Genomic DNA, 23,573 nt, shown 5'->3' on the forward strand with positions numbered 1-23,573 from the left:
TTTTCTGTCGTATGGCTCTGCAGGACGGGGAGGTCCTAGGGGTCCACAGGAGCCACAAATATCCAGGGATTTCTTTTGGAGTCCCTGCAGATGTTGTCCTCCAGTTCCTGGTAGGTTTGTCTCGTCAGCCACAGCCTTCTCTCAGCTGGAAAATATGTAACGTGATGCCTTCATGGTCATTGCTGCTGGTTCGGTTGAAGACCAAAGACCATTTACTGATTTTTGTGTGGATATGCAGATGAAAATGTGTCATGAACACAAAGCACAACAACGTCTTGTACTTTTTCCACAACAATTGAAGATGTTCAGTAGGGTTGTGCCGATGGACGATATCATCGTCCATCGTGATGGGTGACTGACATCCCGATGGAGAGACCACCATCGTGATGCCACGACCCTGCCACGTTGCGAGTCGACGCGGTTACATGTACAAAATATCTTGAGGGGATCAATGGTCGGATTAGAATCCAACCGTGTACATGGGCCCAGAAAAATGTTTTCAGAATATAAAAACGTTCACTAAGGTCACACTTTCTGTCGGAATAAATCATTCGCACATGCGCGGTAGGGTTTGAAAACCGGAAGAGGATATAAGTTCCGCCGAGCGGCTTTTTTTTTTTTTAAACTTTATTGAATGTAACAATTCAATACAAAACAATGTTAAACAGCGCCGGGCGGCTATATATATCGACATGTCAGCTCGGTAAAATACGAGATGATCTTCTAAACGTGCTTTTAATAATGTTACGGTTATTATGAAACACCTGTTCGCTCATCATTTGAATTTTAATCCGTGTGGTCAGTGCTTTTTCTGAACGAAGCCAGTATTAGCAGTATGCTAACACGGGCTAACGACATTAGCTTTGGGTGGCGCTGCATCCTGTGAATAACATCAGCCTTTATTTAGTCGGGACATGACTGGAAACACAAATCCACGTGATTGTTTGAACGTTTTCTAAGGACTGAGCGACATTTCTGCTTTGAAGCTCAAACCGCTGTGTGTGCAGACGATCCGAGCTGTGCTCAGACACACACTTTTAGGCCCGGTTCTGAGTTCGGTAGCTAGTTCCCCTAGAGCTGCGGGACGGATCGCAGTCTTAAATCTCCCACACATACCGCTCATGTACCCCCCCCCCCTTCCCATCAAACACAAAGCTGTAACTCCGCGCTCCGCCGGTCCACTTCACTAGTCAAGTGCGGGAGCGGACTACTACTTTTCTATTTTGTTTATTACTTTTTTTGTTAAAGTCACTTCCCTCAGTTTATACTGGATCATCGCGGATTAGTCATTAGTTGGGAAATAAAATGAAAAAGCAAAATAAGAATAGCAGTTATATAAGAACGACATCGTCGGCAGCAATTCCTATTGCTGGAATAGGGATTACCAGACATGGTTGAGGCCACAATGCCAGCGGTGGTGTTCATATCATGTGTCTGGAGGTAAGTGCCTGAACCTCTGGTCCCTGAGCTGAAGGCTGGCTGGAGGGGGAGGTTCTGGGCTTTACTGAGGGAGTGGGAGCTGTAGATGTCCAGCAGAGATCTTCTCTGGTGTAGGAGGTGGTGTCAAGGATCTTCTAAATCTGCATTGTCTTCATCCCCCTCCCACAGATCCCCCTCCCTATCTTAAGTTTTGCAGTGGTGCGGCCAGGGGAGGCAGTCCTAGTTTTCGGGAGCCCTTCTGGATTGCCATGGACTGTCACCCCTGACATCATCAGCCTGGTAAGGAGGAGGAGGAGGGCCACCATGCTGCAGCACAGCTGCCTTACAACTGTGAGCCCCCCAATCCATGAAAACCAGCGGGCTGTCATACACATGCAAAAATGGAGCTGCAAAAGTAACTTTTTATTTTCAAAAATCGTTCTTAAGTGAGCCAAAGGTAATATATTCTCATATTTCTGCATGTAGACTATAGAATAGCATGAAATGTCCTTTAAATCTGCTGTCCCCTCTGTCTCTGTTCAGTTGGAACCTTCCGGGGGGGGGGGGGGGGGGGGGGGGGGGGGGGTGGCTGTCGCCAGCGTGTCCGTGAGGATCCTTCAGGACTTTCTGACTGCAGCTTCTCCCTGACTAACCAACTCTAATCCTAATCCTAACCCGACCTCTAACCCTAAATCCTAAACCTTTCCTGCCCCACCCCCTCTGACCCCTGTAGTAGGGGGTGTCAAAGATCTGCTCAAATCTGCGTTGACTGACACGTCACCTGACCTCATCTTAACCCTAACCTCTACCAAACCAAACCCCCCACCCCAGCCATAGCATGGCCTCCACCCATCCCTGACCTGAAACTAATCCTAACCCCAACCCAAGTGACCCCCCCCCCCCCCCACACCCCTAATCCTAGTTGGGTTTTATTTATGTTGTAAATGTTTATTTTTATCACATGTATTAAACTGCCCCACTATGTGTGTGTTTGTGTGTATAAATGTGTTGTTGCCTCTCATAGTTCCATCAAATGTCTAAATGTGTAACATCACAAAAAGTTAATAAAGGTTTTATTGTTTCATTCTGTAGATTTATTGTATGAATTTATCAACAGTTTACATGAAGTCTGTATTAAAACTATTGTTATAAAGAAAATCAACTTTACTGCTTTTGATCAAAAGAAAAGTGATCTTCCAGAGTTCAGCGTCTGACTGCTTCTGGAAAAGAAACTCTTCCTCATCTGGTGGTCCTGCTCTTTATGCTCCACAGCTCCTGCCTGAGGGGTTTGGAGTCCTATACTGTTCATAATTAAATAAATAATTAAATAAATAAATATGACGTCATGCAAATACACAACCAATAAATCTCTCATATAAAAAGATCATGAAATTGTGAAAAACCTGCACACTGATTTTAAATTAGCCATTGTATTATTCAATATATTTCATTTTGCTTTAAAAAACATGTTCATTATTTTAAAATATTCATTTTTAATCATGTGGAATATTATTATAATTTTACGTCTTTTTTCAGGACCTCGGATTTCAAAATCAATATTTTCCAAAGTAGCTTTGTTTTTATTTCATGTTGCTGTTTTTCACAATGGCTGATTTATTTCATGAAGAGCTTTTTCAGCAGAATGGGTCTTTCTGTCAATCAGTGAAAGTGGGCGGGATCTAAACGCTCATTTGCTGATCCATGGAAATCGACTCTTATTCCTCGATACCCGCTTAGCGGTGTGACGGAGAGATGACATATTTCAGCGACATCTGCGCGGCTTTGCTGACATTAGAGATCAAATAGAGACAAAATATCTGTCTGCTGCAGAAGATGCAAACATCCACGACTCTGTTTTTGAAGTTTGAGGGTTTGTGTGGACCAAACCACAGAGGCTGCCGGTAGTCAACATCTTTTCAGTCCCCGGTTGAAACACTCCTCATTCTTACGCCATTCACTCAGAGCTCACATCGTGCCTTAAGCCTTATGTTGGCTCGCAGGAGGCGAGCTGGCGGACCGACAGAGAGTCTCAGGGAAAATGTTGAACCTTTCGTGCGATGACGTTTCTGACATCTTAACACTCTCCATGTGCATTGTGCATCCATGCATTGTTACTGAGATGAGCACAAGCAACCGCTCCATGTGGCTATAAGGCTAAAAACATTAGCTTGTTGCCCCTCCCACACGCGGCATGGTGAGTTCATGGAAACTCCAGTTCATAGAAGCTTAGTGGAACTCCAACAACCACTCAGCCTAACTTAGACCACTACTATACGTTCATAAGAAGATGAAAATTGCCAAACCGACCACAAAATCACCTGAATTATGCACACTCGCCTAAAGCCACTTTTATCCGCAAATTTAGAACCAAAACTGCCCAATTTCTTGTAACACTGTGGATGTGTTAAGGTGCATACTCCCCCTAGTGTTGAGGGGTGTGCATTGCGCCATCACGTTTGCTGAAGCATCTTCGATCAATGTAGTCAGGGGAGTTAGGGTGCTGCTGCTCATGTCTGGGTAAAGGAATAGCCAATCACAAAAGTGTCTCCGCCTTGTCTGGTTTGATTGACAGATAGACCCATTCTCCTGAAAAAGCTCTTCATGAAATAAATCAGCCATTGTGAAAAAAAGGAACATGAAATAAAAACAAAGCTACTTTGGAAAATATTGATTTTGAAATCCGAGGTTCTGAAAAAAGACGTAAAATTATAATAATATTCCACATGATTAAAAATGAATATTTTAAAATGCTGTTTTAAAATAATGAACATGTTTTAAAGCAAAATGTAATATATTGAATAATACAATGGCTAATTTAAAATCAGTGTGCAGGTTTTTCACAATTTCATGATCTTTTTATATATTTATGAGAGATTTATTGGTTGATTGTGTATTTGCATGACGTCATATTTATTTATTTAATTATGAACAGTATAGGACTCCATAGAGGGGAGCAAGGGGAACAGAGTGGGGGAGGGGTGGGTGGGGTCTTTCAGGATGGGGGAGGCTCGTTTCCTTCATCTGGTCTCATAGATGTCAGTGGTGGTCTGAAGGCTGCAGCTGTAGTCACTCGTTGCAGAGCTTTTTTCTCTGCCACAGAGCAGCTGCTGTGCCACACAGTGATGGAGGAGGACAGGACGCTCTCCACCACACACCTGTAGAAGGACAGGACGCTCTCCACCACACACCTGTAGAAGGACAGGACGCTCTCCACCACACACCTGTAGAAGGACAGGACGCTCTCCACCACACACCTGTGGAAGGACAGGACCTTCTCCACCTCACACCTGTAGAAGGACAGGACGCTCTCCACCACACACCTGTGGAAGGACAGGACCTTCTCCACCTCACACCTGTAGAAGGACAGGACGCTCTCCACCACACACCTGTAGAAGGACAGGACGCTCTCCACCACACACCTGTAGAAGGACAGGACGCTCTCCACCACACACCTGTAGAAGGACAGGACGCTCTCCACCACACACCTGTAGAAGGACAGGACGCTCTCCACCTCACACCTGTAGGTCAGGACGCTCTCCACCACACACCTGTAGAAGGAGGTCAAGACTGTGAACTCATCCCAGCTCACCTGAGCCTCATCAGGAAATAGAGGCGCTGATTTGCTTTTTTGGCCAGACAGGAAGTGTTGGTGCTCCAGGTATGGTTGTTGGAGATGTGCACGCCCAGATACCTGAAGCTGGAGACTACTTCCACCACGGCCCCTCCAATGTGAATGGGGTGGAGGGGGGTGTCTGTCCTTCCTGAAGTCCACGATCATCTCTTTGGTCTTCTTCACGTTGATGCAGAGGTTGTTGTCTCTGCACCAGCCCTCCAGATGTTCCAGAAGAAAATGCAGAGCTAAATTTGCTGAAGAAATGGCTGAAAATGTGAAGATGTTGAAACTCTGAAACTTAAAAAAAAAAAAAAAAAGAAATGATCAAAGTTGACCATAAATAAAGTGAAAACAGCACAAGAACAAGGAAGATATGTTAGTTAAAAATAGGATCATTGGGTATCATCAAAGCAGAGAAGTTGTGCAGCACAGCTCACGTGTCTCGCCATGACGACGCCACCAAGCAGGTACAGTGGACAGGAGCTGTTCTTCATCATTTAGTGAGAAAACAGCTGTTTGTTTGGTTTGATGTCGTTCCCTCTACAGTCCAGCAGGGGGCGGTGTAGGAGCAACAAGAAACAATGTTTTTCACTAAAAAGAGAAGACTTGTTAAAGTTTCCAGAAGCTGCTGGATCAACAACTGTGGGAGTTCTTGTCAGAATATTCTGATGAAGAGTACAGAGTAGATCAAAAGGCTGGGTCTGGATGTTTCTTCAGGCTGTGCTACAGCGTCTACTCTCAGGTGTGATCCCACTGCTGAGCGGCACGCGGGCTTTGACCTGCTCCGTTTCCGGCCTGGGCCGGTTCACCCGTCCTTAGACGACCTGGTCTCCCCGGGCTCCCCCAGAAAGACCATATCGGTACCGAACTCAGTGCAGACACCCGATCAGCACAGTCCACTGCAGCTCAGAGCTCCTGAGCTCCAACCATCCTCCAGCCTCAGCCTCCATGAGCGCAGATTACAGGCGTGCGCCACCACACCCGGCAGGAAACACAGATCAGCTGTTGGACTAAGATGCTGCAGTCACAGCATCTCAGTCCAAGAAAAGATGGAACTACAGAACTCTGAGATGGAATATCCAGACAGATGCCATCACTGAAGTTGGGGGTGAGTCTTTTTGCCTGTGCAGGTGGGGGTTGGCTTTTATTGGGGGGAGGGGGGCTGCCCTGGGGAGAGTCAACCCTATTGTTGCACTGCCTCGGTCCCGTCGAGGCCTAACCAGGGTTTTCCCAGGGGCGGTGCTCGGGGGCGGGACCTGGGTTTGCTCCGGGGATCGGCGCTTTCTTTTCTTCTCTCTCTTTGTGTGGGCTGGGGTGGTGGGGCATGGGGGCACTGCGCTTTGGGAGATGGGGCCCATTGGCTGGGGAGACCTTGGGTCAGTTTTTTCACCAACCAGGGGCCAGTCTACCTGCTGTCCCGACTTGCCCCCTTCCTCATATAATCACTTATCAGGGTGATGGAGGGGGGGGGTCAGCCTGCGATGCACCTTGTGGGGAGGAGCTACTTGGCAATGGTCCGCCTCCCATGGTTGCCGTGTGGTAACAGGCTCCTCCCCTCTCGGTTTTAATTGAACTTAGACATGTAGGACCCTTGGTGGTGGTGGTGGTGTGGGGGGGGGGGTGCTTGGACATCACTGCCAGCAAGCAGCAGATGTCTTCTCAGTGCTCCACCCTCCAGTTCTAACTGCACCCTTTAGAAGACACACACACACACACATACACACACACATGAAAAGGATCTTTGGTAACGATTGGAGCAAAGAGGACCCCCCCCCCCCCCCCGGGAACTGTGCTCTGTTCTCTTCGTCACTCTCTACACTTTGAACTTCATGTAAAAAACCACCAGCTGTCATCTCCAGAAGTACTGTGAGTCTGAAGGAGGTGCTGTGGAGGAACGGTCAACCATCAGGAACTTTGTGAGCTTGTGTGAGAGCAATGACCTGTGCTCAAACACCAGCAAGACCAAAGAGATGGTGGTTGACCCCAGAAGACCAAGAACGGTGGCCCACTTCCCGGAGAACATCCAGGAAGTGACATTGACATGGTCGACAGTTTCAAGGAGGTGTACAACAAACTGGATTGGTCCCTCAACACAGATGACCTGTAAAGGAAGGGCCAAAGTCTCCTCCATCTTCTAAGGAGACTGAGGTCCTTTGGAGTGTGCAGACCTCTGCTCAGAACCTTTTCTGGCTCTCTGGTAGCCTCTGCCTTTCTTTATGCTGTTGTCTGCTGGGACCAAGCAGCACGACCGGGACAAGAGGAGACTGAATGAGCTGGTCAGGAGGTCCAGCTCTGTCCTGGGCTGCTAGCTGGACTCTGTGGAGGAGGTGGGTAAGAGGAGGATGTTGATCAAGCTGCTGTCCATCACAGACAGCAGCTCTCACCCACTGCAGGCGACTGCAAAATGACTGAGAAGTTCCTGCAGTGACAGATTTGGACACCCACAGGGTAGAAACGAGCTGCAGGTCTCACATTCCCACTGCTATCAGACTGCACAACTCTGTATTACCAGGTCTTAAAAAATATGTAAATGTGTAGATGTACCTATTTACTGATTTGTTAGTTTGATCCAATATCTAGTGATTTGCAATCGTGCTATCACTTTTTTTTCTTTGGGCTGCTGATGGCTACATTTCTCCCTGAGATAAATAAAGTTCCATTCAATTAATAAAACAAAGCAAGAAGAAATTAACTATTGTTTTTTTTTTCTTTTAATTTGTTTTGGAGGGGTTGTTAAATACAGAGTTTTAGGGCCACCAAAAAAAAAAAAGTAAATTTACGAGTTTTCATCTCCTAAATTTACGAGAAAAAAAAGTCGTAGATTAAGGAGAAAACACCGAAGTTGTCCGTTTATCGGAATCTAGCTTGAAGATGAAATATGTGGAGCCTTTTGAGAAGCTTTATTTCCGGATTATTATAGGTTTAAAACAAAGAGATTCTGAACCTTTGGCGACTCAAAATCAGATTATTTTCCGTGTAGCCGTCTTTCTGGGGTTCGGTGTTAGTAAAGCGGAGTTTCATATGTAAAATAAGGAGCTCAGAGACACGTTTGGGTGTAGAGGATCGCTGCAGCCTTTATTTTCATTTTCATTTTTTCGGAATCTCACATTTCAGAATCAATATTTTCCAAAGTAGCTTTGCTTTTATTTCACATTGCTGTTTTTCAGAATGAATTATTTATTTCTTGATGAGCTTTTTCAGCAGAATGAGTCTGTCTGTCAATCACTGAAAGTGGGTGGGTCTAAACGTTCATTGGCTGATCCCTGAACTGACTCATGTTCCTGGATACCCGCTCTGCTGTGTTCTAGTCAGAGAGATGACATATTTCAGCGACATCTGCACGGCTTTGCTGACATTAGCTGATTAAATAGAGACAGACAACCTGTCTTCTGCAGAAGATGCAAACATCCACGACTCTATTTTCTAGTTTGAGGGTTTGTGTGGACCACAGAGGAACTTTCTTTAAGCGCCGGTCGTCCACGTCTAGAAGTTCCCGTTGAAAAACACAAGAACACAAAAGACAGCTCTTTAAATAATGACAACACATGAAAGAACTAAACACAGATGCAACTGACCCCAGTAGAACCAAAGGGGTCGGGGCCTGAGAGACAAAGAAAGACCCAGAAACCGAAGACACAAGAGACAAATCAGAAGACACACTGCACAGCAGACATGTGGGGAGCAGCAGAACTGTGAGACAGAAAAGAACCACTGTACATTGGAGCAACTCAGACTAGAGACAAGTTTGTTTGTGAGAAATCCAGGATCAGGTCTTTGGAAACTGAGCTGGAAGCTAAACTTCTTCTTCCACTTTCGGCTTCTCCCATCAGGGGTCGCCACAGCGAACAAGTCGCATGGTAAATTTGGCAATGTTTTACGCCGGATGCCCTTCCTGACGCAACCTTCTCAAACCGGGCTTGGAACCGGCAGAGGTAGAGCTGGAAGCTAAACTAATTTGAGTAAATATTATTAATTATTGACCTCTGAAAACATAGAAGAATGTTTCTGCTGTCTGAATAGTCAGCTGTAAAAATGGTGAGTGAGATATGGGAAAATATCTTAAAGGCAGTTTCCTTTCCAACACATGTATAGAGCTCTGCATCTCTGTCCATGATCACTGCAGGCTTTGGATTGATTTTCAGCACTGGACAGCTCCCGTGTGGCTTCACAATTGCTGCAGAGTTTGCAAACAGCTCTTGTTCTTAATCTGTCCTCTGAGAGTCATCTCCAATGGATGTTAAAAAAAAGACTACTGCCGCCTGTGGAAAGAACACTAGTTAAAAGAAATCAACTTACATTGAGATCCAGCTTCAAGAAGAGGAACAAAACTCAAAGGTTTCCATGAATCTGGAAGATGTGGAAGGAGCTTCAGAAGAACTTCATCTCCATCAGACAGACCCAATGACACAACTGTTGGTAATGAACTAAAAACTATTGCTGGGGAAGGTCCATCACCAACAGAACTTCTAGAAGGACAGGAAGGCTTGGCTCTGCTGTGAGACAACAGTATCTGGGAATCTTTTCATACCAAGAGGCAGCTCAGCCGTAGGAGCATCGCCGCAGTGCCCATCCAGACCGGGACGGCAAGGGGTCCAATTCACAGCCGGGAGGCTGCAATGTTAAACTCCAGCTGCCCCAGCAAGGGCAACAACTGCAGCAACAACCACCGACCAAGCCGGCAAGTCCTGGCATTGAAAAACAGACCTGACTCAGTTTAAAAGTGGTTTTCAGGAGGTTCTTGCTCTGCAGAACAATTAACTCAAGGCATTCATAACACATACCAAGACAAAACAGAACAATCCTACAATCATAAACAGTTCAAGAAGAGACAGCATGAGGGGCAGTTAGAAGCAACGTCAGTGGTTGCAGTTGGATTTCCTTCAAACAAAGTAGAAATAGTCTTAGTGTATGAGGTTCCGTTTGTGCCAAAAATATCAAAATGGGTTTTTGCGTCCACTGTTATGTCTTTGGTCCATTGTCTATGTCTACTGATCGTGTTTTTGCGTCCACTGTCTACGTTTTGGGCCCATTGTCTATGTCTATTGAACGAGTTCATTGAACATTGGTTCATGTCTATGTACTACTAAGCAATATCTTCTGCATGCCCATGCTTCTTTGATTATTACTTTGTTTGGAACCGGGGATCCTGAGGAGCGTGGCGTGGACGCCGAGGACGGCGGAGCGCCTTGAGGCGAAGCATGGACGGCGAGGACAACGGAGTGACATGAGGCGAGGCGCGGACGCCGAGGACGGCGAAAGCCAGCTTGACATGAGGCGTGGGCGCCGAGGACGGTGGAACCAGCTTGGAGTGTGGAGAGAGGCTCTGGACGGAGGAACCAGCGTGACCAGTGGTGGAAGAACCTGAAGGTGAGCACAAGGCGAGGTAAGTAAAGTAACTTAACTTGATTAACAGATACTACAAGGTCAGACATAAGCACCGGAGTGAGTATAACAAACTGGCACTGGATACTAGTGAGTAGAACCCTTATGAAGGCAGTCAGGATGATCGGTGATGCAGGACAGCTGGTTCCTTTTTTTTTCTTTCTTTCTTTTAACTTGTTCCGTCCAACAGCTGAGCAAACAGATTAGAGCTGAAGGCTTTTTGTGTTGGACAGGTTTTACTATCACAAAAAGAGGTTATATAGCTTCGAGAAACTAGAGTGTAGATTTGTATAAACCCCTTTTTGTCGTATTTTTTTCTTTTATTTATTTGTTACAGGGCTGCACGGTGGCGCAGTGGTTAGTGCTCTTGCCTCACAGCAAGAGCGCCCCGGTTCAATGAGACAAGATGACATGAAAAACACTACATCAATGGGGGACCTTTCTGTGTGGAGTTTGCATGTTCTCCCTGTGCATGCGTGGGTTTTCTCCGGGATCTCCGGCTTCTTCCCACTGTCCAAAAAAATGCTTCATAGGATAATTGGCAACTCTAAATTGACCATAGGTATGACTGTGAGAGTGAATGGATGAGTGATTGAGGATATTCTACCCTGCGACCAGTCCAGGGCATCCCTTGCCTACGCCCAAGTGGCCGTGATAGGCTCCAGCAACCCCGTGACCCCGAAAGGGAAAAACGGTAAAGAAGATGATCGAATGTATTTATTACATTTAGTGTGTGTGGGGAGGGAGAGGGGAAGAATGTGAGGGAGGGGGGGGGGGTGGAAGAGAGTAAAAGGAAGAAAGGTGAAAAGGTGGGGGATACAAGCACATATTTGAATAAGTTATTAATTTAAGCTGTAACAATTATACCACATCTGCTGGAAAGACAAATATTACATCAAAGGTGAAAATCTGACACTAAGATGAGCGAAAAATATCTGTCCATCAATACACCGTGGGTAAGGAGGAGGGATGAAGCAGACAGGGAGCAGTGTGGCAGTGTGCACGTGCACGTGGGGGTGGAGATACATGCATGCTGCCGACGTGAACCGTGTGTTCATAAGGGGAACCAGATCCTACCCAGCCAGACCAGCCAGACCAGGAGAGGGCAGGAGAGCCCCCCAGGCCAGGAGCGCCCACAGCATCAGGACCCAGGCAGCCCGGGAGGGGGGTAGGAGGGGACCGCCCACCCCACCAGCCAGGCATAAGCGAACCCAGTGTCCGGCCCCCAGGCCACAGGACAGGAGCGCTTAGCCATACCAGGCGGCAGCCATGGGAGCCACCGTGCACCGGACACCGAGACAAGGGCCACGGACGAAGCCAGGCCCCCAGAACCCATGAGCCGTCCACCACCCGACCGGCGCCCCGTCTCCGCAAGCCAGCCCAGGCACGCGACCTGAGCAACCCAGGGATCGCCACGCACCCAGAGCCACCCCCCATAACCCTACAACCCTACACACTACAACCCCCTCCCCCCCGCCATAATATCTAAGCCCCCCTCCCCAACCCTCTCAGTGCCCTCCCCTCTCTGTGATTGGGAGGGAAGCCCCAGAGGGTCCCAGCGAGCCAGCCCCCAGGTCCGTCCCACCCATGCACTCACGCACACATACTCACAATCATCTGGTTACCCTCCACACCCACCGCCACCACGCAGTAACGCCCCCCCCCCCACCCCCCACCCCCCCCAGCCGGCCGACCACCAGCGCCATATGCCCGACCTTTCCGCAGCCGACAGGATACCCATAAGCCCGGCCGCCCTGAGAGGACCAGGCGGGTGAAGACCGGCCGCCCCCCCTGACCCCACCCATGTATGGAGGTGTGGGAGTGCTGTGTGTGTGCTGCAGGTAAAATAGGAGGTCTCCAGTGTGGGGGGCCCCACCGCTGCCAAGCCGCAGACCCCCCCACTCCGGGGTCCCTCTGTGAGTGGTGTGTATTTGCTGTGTGTGTGCTGCTAGCATGCAGCGTGTGTCTCTACAGAGGAAGTTAAAATTGTGGGGGGGGGCAGCGAAAGGTGAGCACGGATTTTTCACCGTGCCCCCCTCCACCAGACCCTCTCCACAAGGCCCTAGATGAATCAGAGTGTCTAATATGCAGGTAAAAAGCGGGGTGGAGGGCGGGTGCCAACGCGAACCCAGAGAGGGGCATCCCCAGTGAGCCCCCCCAGCATACCCCTGGCTGGCGGGGCTCACTGGGGATGCCCCTCTCTGGGTTCGAAGCAGAGCAGGAGCAGGAGGGAGGGGGGAGGTGACTGACAGGCACCGTGACAATTGTATCATTCTGAAACGTTAAAGCATTCAACAGTGAAAACACAGAGCAGCTTTGAATCCAGCCCAGGGGGGTATTCCAGGAAGCATGTTTAAACTAGCCTGACTTTAAGCCTGAACTCTGGCTGAAATCCGCCTGAACTTGCTTACTCGGGGTATGTCGGTTCCAAAAGACCGGATATGAGTTGGTGTAATTACGCTCGGCTTGGTAACCCTGGGTTAATGGGCAAGCACGGCATGTACATAAAGACATTCTCAATAGATCGCCGATTTCTGGAGTCACCACGGAAACGCGTGGAGAGAAAAAAGAGAGCGCTATACTTCGGTGAGACGTAGACGGAGTCTGAGGTTTTAATGACGGCGTATGAAGATTATACGTCTATCAAAAAAGTAACACGGCTGCATCATCAAAAGAAAGAGTTTCTGCTTGCAGTAGAAGAACAGAGAAAGTAAACGCACAAATTTCTGATCTTATTTCCATTTTCCTTGTGACGCATATATATATAACTTATCCAATTTTGCCAACGTAAATGAATTACTTCTATTGGTAACAAATAATTGAGTTAAATTTAATCAACCTAATTTCTTACGTCTATAAAACTCAATAATTGTTTATACAACTCAAATTTATGTATTTATCTAACTAAATGTCATTTTACTCCAATTCAATTAATATTTTTTCCATCTTAATTAATTATACTTCTTGATCTTTCATATGTCTAAGTATGAGCCTGCAGATATGCTAATTTTTATTACAATAAAAAGGACGGGAAAAAATGCACTTTTCGCATAAATCCATTAAAGAATTTTCCATCATTGTCATTACAATGTTGATTGATATGTGTGCTATATAAAATCATCATCTTCTCCTTCACTCTCACTCATGGTGCAGAGACTTGAGCAAAGTAGGACAAAATATCTCAGCAGAACATGGCAATGCACAGTAAAACAGCTAAACAACTAAACACATTTGGTCAAAAAGCCATACTTAAACCCAAATCCATCCAGACAAGCAAAGGAAATGGTATCCCACAATCCCTCGCGGTGCCGCTCTAACAGCAGCACCCAAGTTACACCTACTTAATTGAATTAATTTGAATGAAAGTAAAATAACTGTCTGAAAACTACGTGTTATTTTTAAGCTGGCTTAACAAAAAAATGATTTATCTTAACTGAAGCAAATAACTAAGTTAGATAAAAGTAAAAAAGTTTAATTTTCCAACATCCATACGTGATCTTATCACCCTTTCATGGTGGAAAAAGTATAATCTGAGCTTCTTCATCCACTAAATCATCTTCAAATGGACGCGCCATGCTGCTTCACCTCTGTAAACAAACTAAGCTTCAACTAAACCTGCTCCCGACCAGGTTATGTTCAGAGCATGAGTTGCTATGGCAACTTGACCTACCCTGAAACATACCTCCATTTCTGGAACCGAAAACTGAGGTTATCAACTTCCTTAGCCTCAAACTTACCGTGGGAGCTAGCATAACCTGCTTTCTGGAATACCCCCCAGGAGTCCAGGATGGACCTGAGGCTCAGTGGTTCTCACCTTTTATTTGTTGTAAATCACCAAATAGGCAGACAATAGGAAACAGTAGACATGATGATTGGCTGAAGATATGTTTCAGAAACTGACACAGACAAATGTGGTCTGATTTTACACGTAGCAAACAGAACAGGAAATACGCAAATTATAGCAATTTTTGAGATCTTTTTATGTCAAGGATTCAAGGAGTATTTATTGCCATTTTCAGTGAACAGGGCAGTTTTGGAATTTGCTGCGGTGCTAATGTGCGACAAAAAACACTTAAGAATAACAAAAATAAACAACAGTGAGCAAAAAAAATAACAACACAAAGGACACAGCAATAAATAGAGGTACAATGGTGCAAACAGTGCAAACTGAGGATGGAGAAGGTGTGGGTAGTGGACTGGTGACTGAACATTTATGTGAAAAGTTTAAGGGGGGAGGAGTTAAAAGGTGTTCATGAGTCTGACCTTAGAGTGAAAGAAACTGTTCTTATGTCTCCAGGTTCTGGTCCTGATGGACCTTAGCCTTCGTAATCCATGTCCAGGGTGAGAAGGGTCGGCTGCTATCCGACCTGCACGCCCCGGGTTCTGGAGACGTATAGGTAGCTTGGACTTCCTGGAGCGCTCCAAAACAGACGTGTGGTCCTTTCTCCTTGTCACCTGTTTATGAGAAAACCTGTCATGTTCACTCAGACAGTCAGCTTTCTGAACTGTTTTTTCTCTGCAGCAACGTTATTTTATGTCTAGACTCCTGAAATAACAGGCATGGAAAAACTGTCAGACAGTTTTTGCCAGCCACATCATTTCCCAGCAAAAGCGTTACACCTTTTATGGGCGGGTCCAGACAAACTGCCTGTAGAAAACCTGTAATTAACTAAGACTTCAGGTGGACAAGGTGAACTGGGAGAGGAGAAATCTCCATGCCAATTCCACGAAGCATACAGTTATATCCACAGAAGGATGAACCAGAAAACGGTAGTGACACAGCAGCACAGCAATATGGAGGAACGCATCAACAAACTCTGCCGTATTCATATTCATTCATTTTCTATTCTGTTTAGTCCCTTTCAGGGTCACAGGGCTGCTGGAGCCTATCCCGGCCACATGTGGGGGAAGGCAGGGGACACCCTGGACAGGTCGCCAGTCTGTCGCAGGGTAGAATGTCCTCAATCACACACCTATTCATTCTCACACCTATGGACAATTTAGAGTTGCCAATTAACCTATGAAGCATGTTTTTGGACGGTGGGAGGAAGCCGGAGATCCCGGAGAAAACCCACGCATACACGGGGAGAACATGCAAACTCCAGACAGAAAGATCCCCCATTGATGTTGTTTTTCATGTCCCCCAGCCGGGACTTGAACAGCCGTTTTAACCATATCATGACTGAATCCTCAGGGATTTTCATACTGAAAAACGTTTTTAATTATTTTTTCTTTAATTTTGTACATTTGAATATTTGTGTTTTCTACACTTTATACCACATTTATGGAAGTGAAGGAGTGATTATATTTAATTTTGGAGAGTATTTTGATGTTAAGATGACTAAAAATTGTAAGAAGCACTTCCTGTTTTCTACTAGAACAGCACATATGAAGTCAGAATGACAGACAACTAAAAGAGAGCTATGATCCCTTGTGCTATCCTATGGGGTCAAGATGAACATTGACGTGTTATTCCTACTATGACAAAGGTGAGAAAAGATGGAGAAGATTTCATGTAATTCCTGGAATCCAGTGAATATCACAAATCATTGAAGAAAAAAGGTTCAGCGCGCTGTCTAGTGATGGCATCTGTCTGGATATTCCATCTCAGAGTTCTGTAGTTCCATCTTTTCTTGGACTAAGATGCTGTGACTGCAGCATCTTAGTCCAACAGCTGATCTGTGTTTCCTGCCGGGTGTGGTGGCGCACGCCTGTAATCTGCGCTCATGGAGGCTGAGGCTGGAGGATGGTTGGAGCTCAGGAGCTCTGAGCTGCAGTGGACTGTGCTGATCGGGTGTCTGCACTGAGTTCGGTACCGATATGGTCTTTCTGGGGGAGCCCGGGGAGACCAGGTCGTCTAAGGACGGGTGAACCGGCCCAGGCCGGAAACGGAGCAGGTCAAAGCCCGTGTGCCGCTCAGCAGTGGGATCACACCTGAGAGTAGACGCTGTAGCACAGCCTGAGGAAACATCCAGACCCAGCCTTTTGATCTACTCTGTACTCTTCATCAGAATATTCTGACAAGAACTCCCACAGTTGTTGATCCAGCAGCTTCTGGAAACTTTAACAAGTCTTCTCTTTTCAGTGAAAAACATTGTTTCTTGTTGCTCCTACACCGCCCCCTGCTGGACTGTAGAGGGAACGACATCAAACCAAACAAACAGCTGTTTCCTCACTAAATGATGAAGAACAGCTCCTGTCCACTGTACCTGCTTGGTGGCGTCGTCATGGCGAGACACGTGAGCTGTGCTGCACAACTTCTCTGCTTTGATGATACCCGATGCTCCCATTTTTAATAAACATATCTTCTTTGTTCTTGTGCTGTTTTCACTTTATTTATGGTCAACTTTGATCATTTCTTTATTTCTTTTTGTTGTTTTTTTTGTTTCAAAGGTTTAACATCTTCACATTTTTGGCCATTTCTTCAGCAAATTCAGCTCTGCTTTTTCTTCTGGAAATTCAGCTCCTTCTAGTTAATAAATATTGTCAATTGATTTTTTTTTAGCAAATGTCCCCACTGCATTTTTTTTAACGTAGCTCTAGTTTTATCTTTTAGGATCTGTTGTCAGTCAGTTAGAACCTCATAAATGTCTAAAGTTTCTCTAAAATGTTCAAATGTTGTTGCAGTGTAGAGACAGGTCTGTGTTTTGTGACGCTGTGCTCATCCTCAAACTCATACAGTGGAATAGCTTTTGCTCTTTTCATTCTGTTGGGAAAATGCCCTTTAGTATTGCTGTTGGCCGCACAAAAGCCTTCAACAACTTTTATCCATTCTGACTTTTAGTTTTTGACTCAGGGGTCTGCAACCTGACAGAGGTCACCATGAGAAAAAGGAGCCTCTGGGAGCAACACTGTCATAGACCAGCAGGTGGAGCAGCAGTTTGCATTAGAGAAGTCAGTTCTAATATGTCCAACCATGACAGTGGATAGTGACGGGGGGGCTGACTTTCTTGTGTCTGTGTTCCACAGACTGAGAAGGATTATCTTGTTGGGGTTTTGCTTGACATCAGCAAGTCTCTCCTCTAGAAAACACTTGGGGAAGAAAACAAATTCCTAACTCCAAACATTTCTGAGAGAGGCCACAGGTCAGCACAGACGGAAAGCAAACTTGGAAGGGGAAAAGCAAAAAGGCAAACCAAATTAGTCTGGTTTATTCGAGGAAGGAAATAAACAGAGAACTGCATTTTAGTAATGATGGACTGTACAAGATAATCTATATGTGAGATGTGTTGTTTAATCCTCAGCCCTTCTGCCGTGGGCCGGGGTGGGGGTCGGGGCCTCCGGTGCCTGGCGGGGGGTGGTGGGGGCTCCGTTGGTCGGGGGGTCGGGTCCGGCGCCTGGGTGGGGCGGGCTGGGGCGCTGCGTGGTCCTCTGGGCTTGGGTGTGGGGGTGCGTGGTGGGGGTGTGGGGTGGTGGTCTGGCTTGGCTTGGGGGGGTGGTCCCTTTGCCTGTGCTGGGGGGGGTTGGCGTGGGGCGCTGCTCGGGGGGGGGGCCCAGCGGCGCTGGATGGGCTTCCCATCTACACCTGGGGCTGGGATCTGCCCTTCCCTGGCTCTGGGGCGGGACGGGACAACCCTCTTGGGGCCCCAAGTCGTTCTGGGTGTCATCCGCCTCGGCTGCGGGGTCTGGGGTGGGGTGGGGTTGGGGGTCTTGTCGGCCCTGTCCTGTGGGGGGGCATTCTGGGGGAGGGGGGGGGGGCACTATTGGTACGGGGCAGGGGGGGTTGACGGGTCGGGGTCTCCGCTGAGGCCATCGGCGGTTTCCCCGGCCAGTTGGCTGCCTCGGTCCCGTCGAGGCCTGACCAGAGCTCTTCTAGGGCCGGCGTTTGGGGGTGGGGGCCTGGGCTTGCTCCGGGGGGGGCCGACGCTTTCTGGCTCCTCTCTTTCTGTGTGGGGGGGGTGGCGCTGGGCCTGGGGTGTCGGCGCCTCCGGGGGTGGGGCCCCTGGGCTGGGTGGGCCTGGCCCCCTTGCTGGGGGGGGGGGGGGGGACAGCTGTTTGACCACCGGGGGACAGTCTACCAGCTGTCCCCAACTTACCCCCTTCCTCATATAACCTCATAATAGGGTGAGGGGGTGGGGGGCTTAGCCTGCGATGAGCCTTGGGGGGGGGTTTACTAGGCAGTGGCCCCCCTCCTTTGGTTGCCGTATGGAGTGGGCCCCCCCTCTTTCAGTTTTATTTGCACCTTAGACATGTAGGGCCCTTGGTAGGGGGGGGTGCTTGGACATCACTGCCAGCAAGCAGCGGATGTCCTCCTAGCACCCTACCCGCCAATTTTAACCGCACCTTAGACATTTAGGGCCCCTTGGTGGGGAGGGTGAGGGGACGTCACTGTGAGTAATCAGGAGATGTCCCCTTAATGCCCTATCCGCCAATTTTAACTGCACCACCCTTAGTACACACACCCCTCCCCCCTCAATATATACATCCCAACATAAACACACACACATGCACACACACACCCTCTCAAACACACATACACGCACACACATTTTACAAGGAAGGTGGGACCTAGGACCATCTGTCCCCTGCCTCTTCCCTGGTGGGGGGTACGGGCCCCTTTGCAACGGCGGCCGTGTCCCCGGGGTGCCGGCTTCCTGGGCCCGGCGGTGCTCTCTCCGCGCGGTGGGGGGGTTCACATTACATCTGAGCCGGGGGTGTTCGTGTCCCTGGGGGGTGGGTTCTGGTCCTTGCTCCTGAGTGCTGGGCCCCGCCAAATTTCCAACTGTGGCCGAGCCTGGTCGGGCCATATTTACAACACCCCTTGTGGGCCCTCCTTTTTCCCCGGGGTTCCCCCCTCCTGGGCGGGGGCGGCTGGCCCCTGCCTTGCTCCTCCCTGGACCAACCGTGGGCCGGGCGGATGGCTGCCTGGAGTGCGGAGCGGGTCTCCCTTGGGGGGTCCTGGCTCGTACCTGGGGTTGGGGCGGGGGGATGCCCGGAACTCCTGGGTGGTGATGGGGTGCTCGTCTGGGGCTGTGGGCGTCCGTCTCCGGTGGGGCCCTGCGTTGGGTTCTCCCGGCGCGGCGGGGGGGCTGCTCTCCTGGTTGGGCTGGGGCGGCGCTCTCTTTCCCTCCGTGCCTCCCTGCTCTCTGGCTCTGGGGGCCTTGCGCCGGTCCTGCTGGCCCTGGCCTGGGTGGTGGTTTGAGCAGGTGGGACAAATTGCATGATTGGATGGTTTTTTGCATGTTGTGTTTTTTCACCCTTTGCATGCTGCATGTGGACACGCCCCTTAATTAGAAGCACCTGCTCTTAATTGATAGACTATATAGGAGTGGAGCAGAGAAACAGACGGGCTCCAGAATGTAGCAGACTCTGGGAAAAGTTCCTGCCTGGCCAGGAGGGCGCATATCCCAGGGGCGCTTGGTTCTGCGCACCCTGGGAGCATGGTATACAAGACGGGAACCACTGGGCCTGTATGCACAGGGGACTCATTTGAACCGCCAGACCACTCATCAGGTGCACCAATGGAGTTTGGAGGGCGCATGCACCGGGGGAAATTGGACCGCTGGGACCGCCAGTTCTGCCATGCCGTCAACACGCAGGGGCAGGGCAGGGACCCTGCCTGTGTTGTAAGTAGCCCGACATGACTTAGCAGACTGGTAGAAACACACAAGAAGGCTGAGTCCAGCCTGGATGTTGGAGTACCTTTGGTGCTGCCGCTTTTGTGTTTCCACGTAGGAGTCCCAGCGCGCCGGAAGGCCAGCCAGAAGCGACATGACACGGGGAGGAGTTTGTGAGGCTGAATACGCGCAGAGGCAGAGGGGAACTCTGCCTGGCCTGTAAGTATGGGAAAGCGTAGCCACACTCCTCAGGATGGCCTAAGGCAACCGTGGTTGCTTCTGGTGCTGGCAGATATGTTTGCCTGCAGGTCCCGGTGCGTGTGACCCGAGGACTTCCCTGGTCATGGAGGAAGGACATCGTGGGTCAAGTCTGGCGGGTGGAGGACATCCCCTGGATTCTGGATCTGCGGCCTCCCAAAGCTGTTTTTGTCGTCTGTCCCCCGGACTTTTAATATAGCTTTTTACTAGTTTTTACCCTGTTTCTTCATCTTATTGTATTTTATACTTTTTAGAGCTGTTTTATGTATTTTAAAGTTTTTTACCATCTTATTGGCCAGTCAGGTTTTTAGGATTAATAAATTATTGTTGTGGCCAAAAATACTTGGTTCCTCTTTGGTGGCTCGTGTGTTCTCACCCAGATCATCCCTCTAACCTGCAATAATTCAATTACATCTTTTCATTCCATCTCCAAATTTCTTACTGCCTTTCATCATCAACTACCCCCCTAACAGTGGGCTTGGTCGCCCGGGTGGCGGTTGTTCCCTGCCGGTTCCCGTGTGCCGTTGGGGGGATTCCGGCTGCCGCTGCTGCGGTGGGGGTCTTGGGGGGGGGGGGGATGGCTGGGCACTCTCCCTCCTTCTTTTCACGTTCCACCATCCATTTTAGAAGAACATAAACACTCACCTGAGCACAGGTGTTAGCTCAACAGTTTGCATGACTGAATGACTGGAATATTTCACACTAGTTGGTTTTAAGGCATAAGTATGCGTGTGAACACTGTTTTGTGTACATGTCGACAGGTGGACATTTTTGCAGCTAGCAGGTGTGTTTATAACATTTGAGTGTGTGTGTGGACAGGCTCCGCCCTTTTTGTGCTACATTTGAACCTTACCATAATGATTAACAACCAGTAAACTTGTTGCTTTATGCTGCTTCATGGTCTTATCCCCCTTCCCCTCCTATTATCACCCCCTACCCCCCCTCTCTCTAACGTCCCTCTCTCTTCTTCCCCTCTTTCCTTTTCCGTCCGGTCCAACACCAAAGGTTTTCAGACATGATTGAAATTAAAGTTTGGCCTCAACTACAAAAGGGGTTTATTCAGACATACCTTTGGTTTGTCTGAAGATTAATAACCCCTCTTGTTAAAGTAAAATATGTACAACACAAGAGGCCCTCAGCTCTCATCTGTCTGCCCAGCTGTTGGACAGGACAAGTTAAAAAAAATAAAAAAAAAATAATCCTCAGCACTTTGTGTCTCTTTCTGATGCAATGCATTAAAATGCCAAATACACAAATGTTTAATTATTGTGCATGAAAGTCATGGAGAGTAGGCTCCGGAGCTACGTGTGGTTCTTTAAAAGAAATTAAAAATAAAGTTTTAACGTTTAAAAAATATCTGTAAAGTTACATGTAGGTTGTTAGCAAAGTAAAAAGTTTGGGGGTTAGAGTGCTGGATAGAGAGAAAATGTTCATGCATCAACGGTAGAGCTTGACACGCTTGACATGTTTCTGCTTGTATGTTTGTGAGTTGATCTGTATTTGTGGGTCTGTAAAGACATGTGTGAAGGTTTGTTAAGCCAATAGGCACGTTTATTGTGTTTGTGGATGTGTTTGCTGTGGACAGGGTCAGAACTTTTGGTTCACATCTATGTGGAAGTCATACTGAGAAATCTCCAGCAACTTGTTTCCTCTTTTGTTTGTAACTGCTCTCCTTATGTTTCCATAATTATCCACCAACTACTTTTCTCCCTTTTCTGTTTGTTTAGCCATCCCCCCCCCTCCCACACCAACCCCACTCTACATAACAAAGACAAACTATTTATTATTGCTAAAAATATTGCTGCAGATAATAATAAATGAAGATCCACTCTGGAGTCACAGAGCTGGCCCAACCTTCTAGACTCCCTAAACATCAGTTGACCTCAATCCAGGAGCAGGTCTTTGGAAACTGAGCTGGAAGCTAAACTAATTTGAGTAAATATTAATAATTATTGACCTCTGAAAACATAGAAGAATGTTTCTGCTGTCTGAATAGTCAGCTGTAAAAATGGTGAGTGAGATTCAGGAAAAGATCTTAAAGGCAGTTTCCTTTCCAACACATGTATAGAGCTCTGCGTCTCTGTCCATGATCACTGCAGGCTTTGGACTGATTTTCAGCACTGGACAGCTCCCGTGTGGCTTCACGATTGCTGCAGAGTTTGCAAACAGCTCTTGTTCTTGCTCTGTCCTCTGAGAGTCATCTCCAATGGATGTTAAAAAAGAAAAGAAAATCTAAGAGAATATCCAGAAAGAGACAGAAATAGAACTTTTAAGTAAACTTAACACAAAATGAGTGAACCAAGAACAGGACACTATCTGTTGGAAACGTTAAGAATTAATGAACTTTCTTGGGTGAAGTAGTGAATGAGGATAAAGCCATGTGAATCATTAAATCTCTGGATCCAGACGACAATCTCATTGAGTTCCATGAGTCATTTAAGAATCCAAATTACATTAGTCTGGTCTATGAAAATCTGGATCAGAGCTTAGAGAACTTGATACAGAAAAACTCTCTCTGACCGACTCATTTGTGTGGAATCAGAGCAGCTCAGCAGTTGCTGGGAGCTCTGAACAGACTAAAATGTACTGAAGTATTTCATGATGACATTAAATTAGATGATATCATCATGGTCAAGCTGAACTGTAAACATTACAAATGAAAACTTATTGATTTTGGTTTGGCTGCGGACTCATATATGAATGTAAAAATGGGTCAAAATGGACGAGCTTGTAGATTTGATGTGAGAAGTTGTAAAATAGAATCTGAGAACTTGTACACCAAAAATCTGCATCTGTGTGTAAAAATCTTCAGCTGTAAAGTTTGACAAACAAAATCCCAACTGACAAATTCCCGTTTGCATGTGTTCATTTAGAGTTACAACCTCCAATTGGTGATTACAACTGCTCGAATCACAGCTCGCTACAACTGCGCTCAGACTTTTGACACGTTCCCTGTAAGAAATTTGTGTCAAAACGGATCTGTGTCCGATAATGGAATATGGGGGGCCAAGGGGGTGTCAACCAATCAGAGTGCAGGACTCAGAAGACTTGGTAAAGTTAAAAAGATCTTCCCAGATTCAGACTTCCAGCCTCAATAACTCTTCTGATAAACGTTCAAATGTGACAGCAAGTCTCTCAATCATTTTGTTTGAACACAGAGAGTGAACTCCATTTACAGCTGGAGAAGAACAATTCTCCTTAGAAAGCAGGAAAAAACATCTTTTTTCTTTGGAAATGCATTTGTAGTTATTGAGACCAGAAGCCCTCACTCATGATTTCCTCACCATGAGGCGCCTTTCAGAGGACAGTAAGGAGACGTATGCTGCCAAAGAACAAAACCTCAT

The 23,573-nt window shown here is 47.4% G+C and overlaps 1 protein-coding gene and 1 long non-coding RNA gene across 8 annotated transcripts in view; both read left to right on the plus strand.

Moving 5' to 3' along the window:
- Nucleotides 1-2,503, plus strand: part of LOC111946478 (uncharacterized) — a 9,998-nt gene extending 7,495 nt beyond the window's left edge. For all 5 annotated transcript variants that reach the window (XR_013651750.1, XR_013651751.1, XR_013651752.1 and 2 more), the window contains 2 exons: nt 24-110; nt 1,609-2,503. This is a non-coding gene — a long non-coding RNA (uncharacterized LOC111946478). The remainder of the gene's footprint in view (nt 1-23; nt 111-1,608) is intronic.
- Nucleotides 2,504-18,711: 16,208 nt separating this feature from the next.
- LOC111946477 (uncharacterized) lies at nt 18,712-20,569 on the plus strand. Of its 3 annotated transcripts, none has more exons than XR_013651719.1 (3): nt 18,714-19,980; nt 20,090-20,190; nt 20,280-20,569. XR_013651719.1 is itself a non-coding variant. In XM_078938108.1 (3 exons), exons 1-3 carry the CDS (start codon nt 19,795-19,797, stop codon nt 20,421-20,423), a joined length of 447 nt encoding a protein of 148 aa, XP_078794234.1. In that variant the 5' UTR covers nt 19,576-19,794; the 3' UTR covers nt 20,424-20,569. The 3 variants fall into 3 exon arrangements, 1 of the variants encoding a protein (XP_078794234.1); XM_078938108.1 differs by having other exon boundaries at nt 19,576-19,980; nt 20,264-20,569; XR_013651718.1 differs by having other exon boundaries at nt 18,712-20,190.
- The last annotated feature ends 3,004 nt before the right edge of the window (nt 20,570-23,573 follow it).

This window comes from Oryzias latipes, chromosome 19, assembly GCF_053564925.1.
Source record: "Oryzias latipes strain Hd-rR chromosome 19, Olatipes_Hd-rR_3.1".
NCBI lineage: Eukaryota > Metazoa > Chordata > Actinopteri > Beloniformes > Adrianichthyidae > Oryzias > Oryzias latipes.

Coding starts and splice junctions, on each gene's coding strand:
- LOC111946477 (XM_078938108.1), top strand. CDS start 19,795: ATGGTATACAAGACGGGAACCACTGGGCCTGTATGCACAGGGGACTCA. Junction 19,981..20,089: donor GCAGGGACCCTGCCTGTGTT/GTAAGTAGCCCG, acceptor GTTTCCACGTAG/GAGTCCCAGCGCGCCGGAAG. Junction 20,191..20,263: donor AGGGGAACTCTGCCTGGCCT/GTAAGTATGGGA, acceptor TGGTGCTGGCAG/ATATGTTTGCCTGCAGGTCC.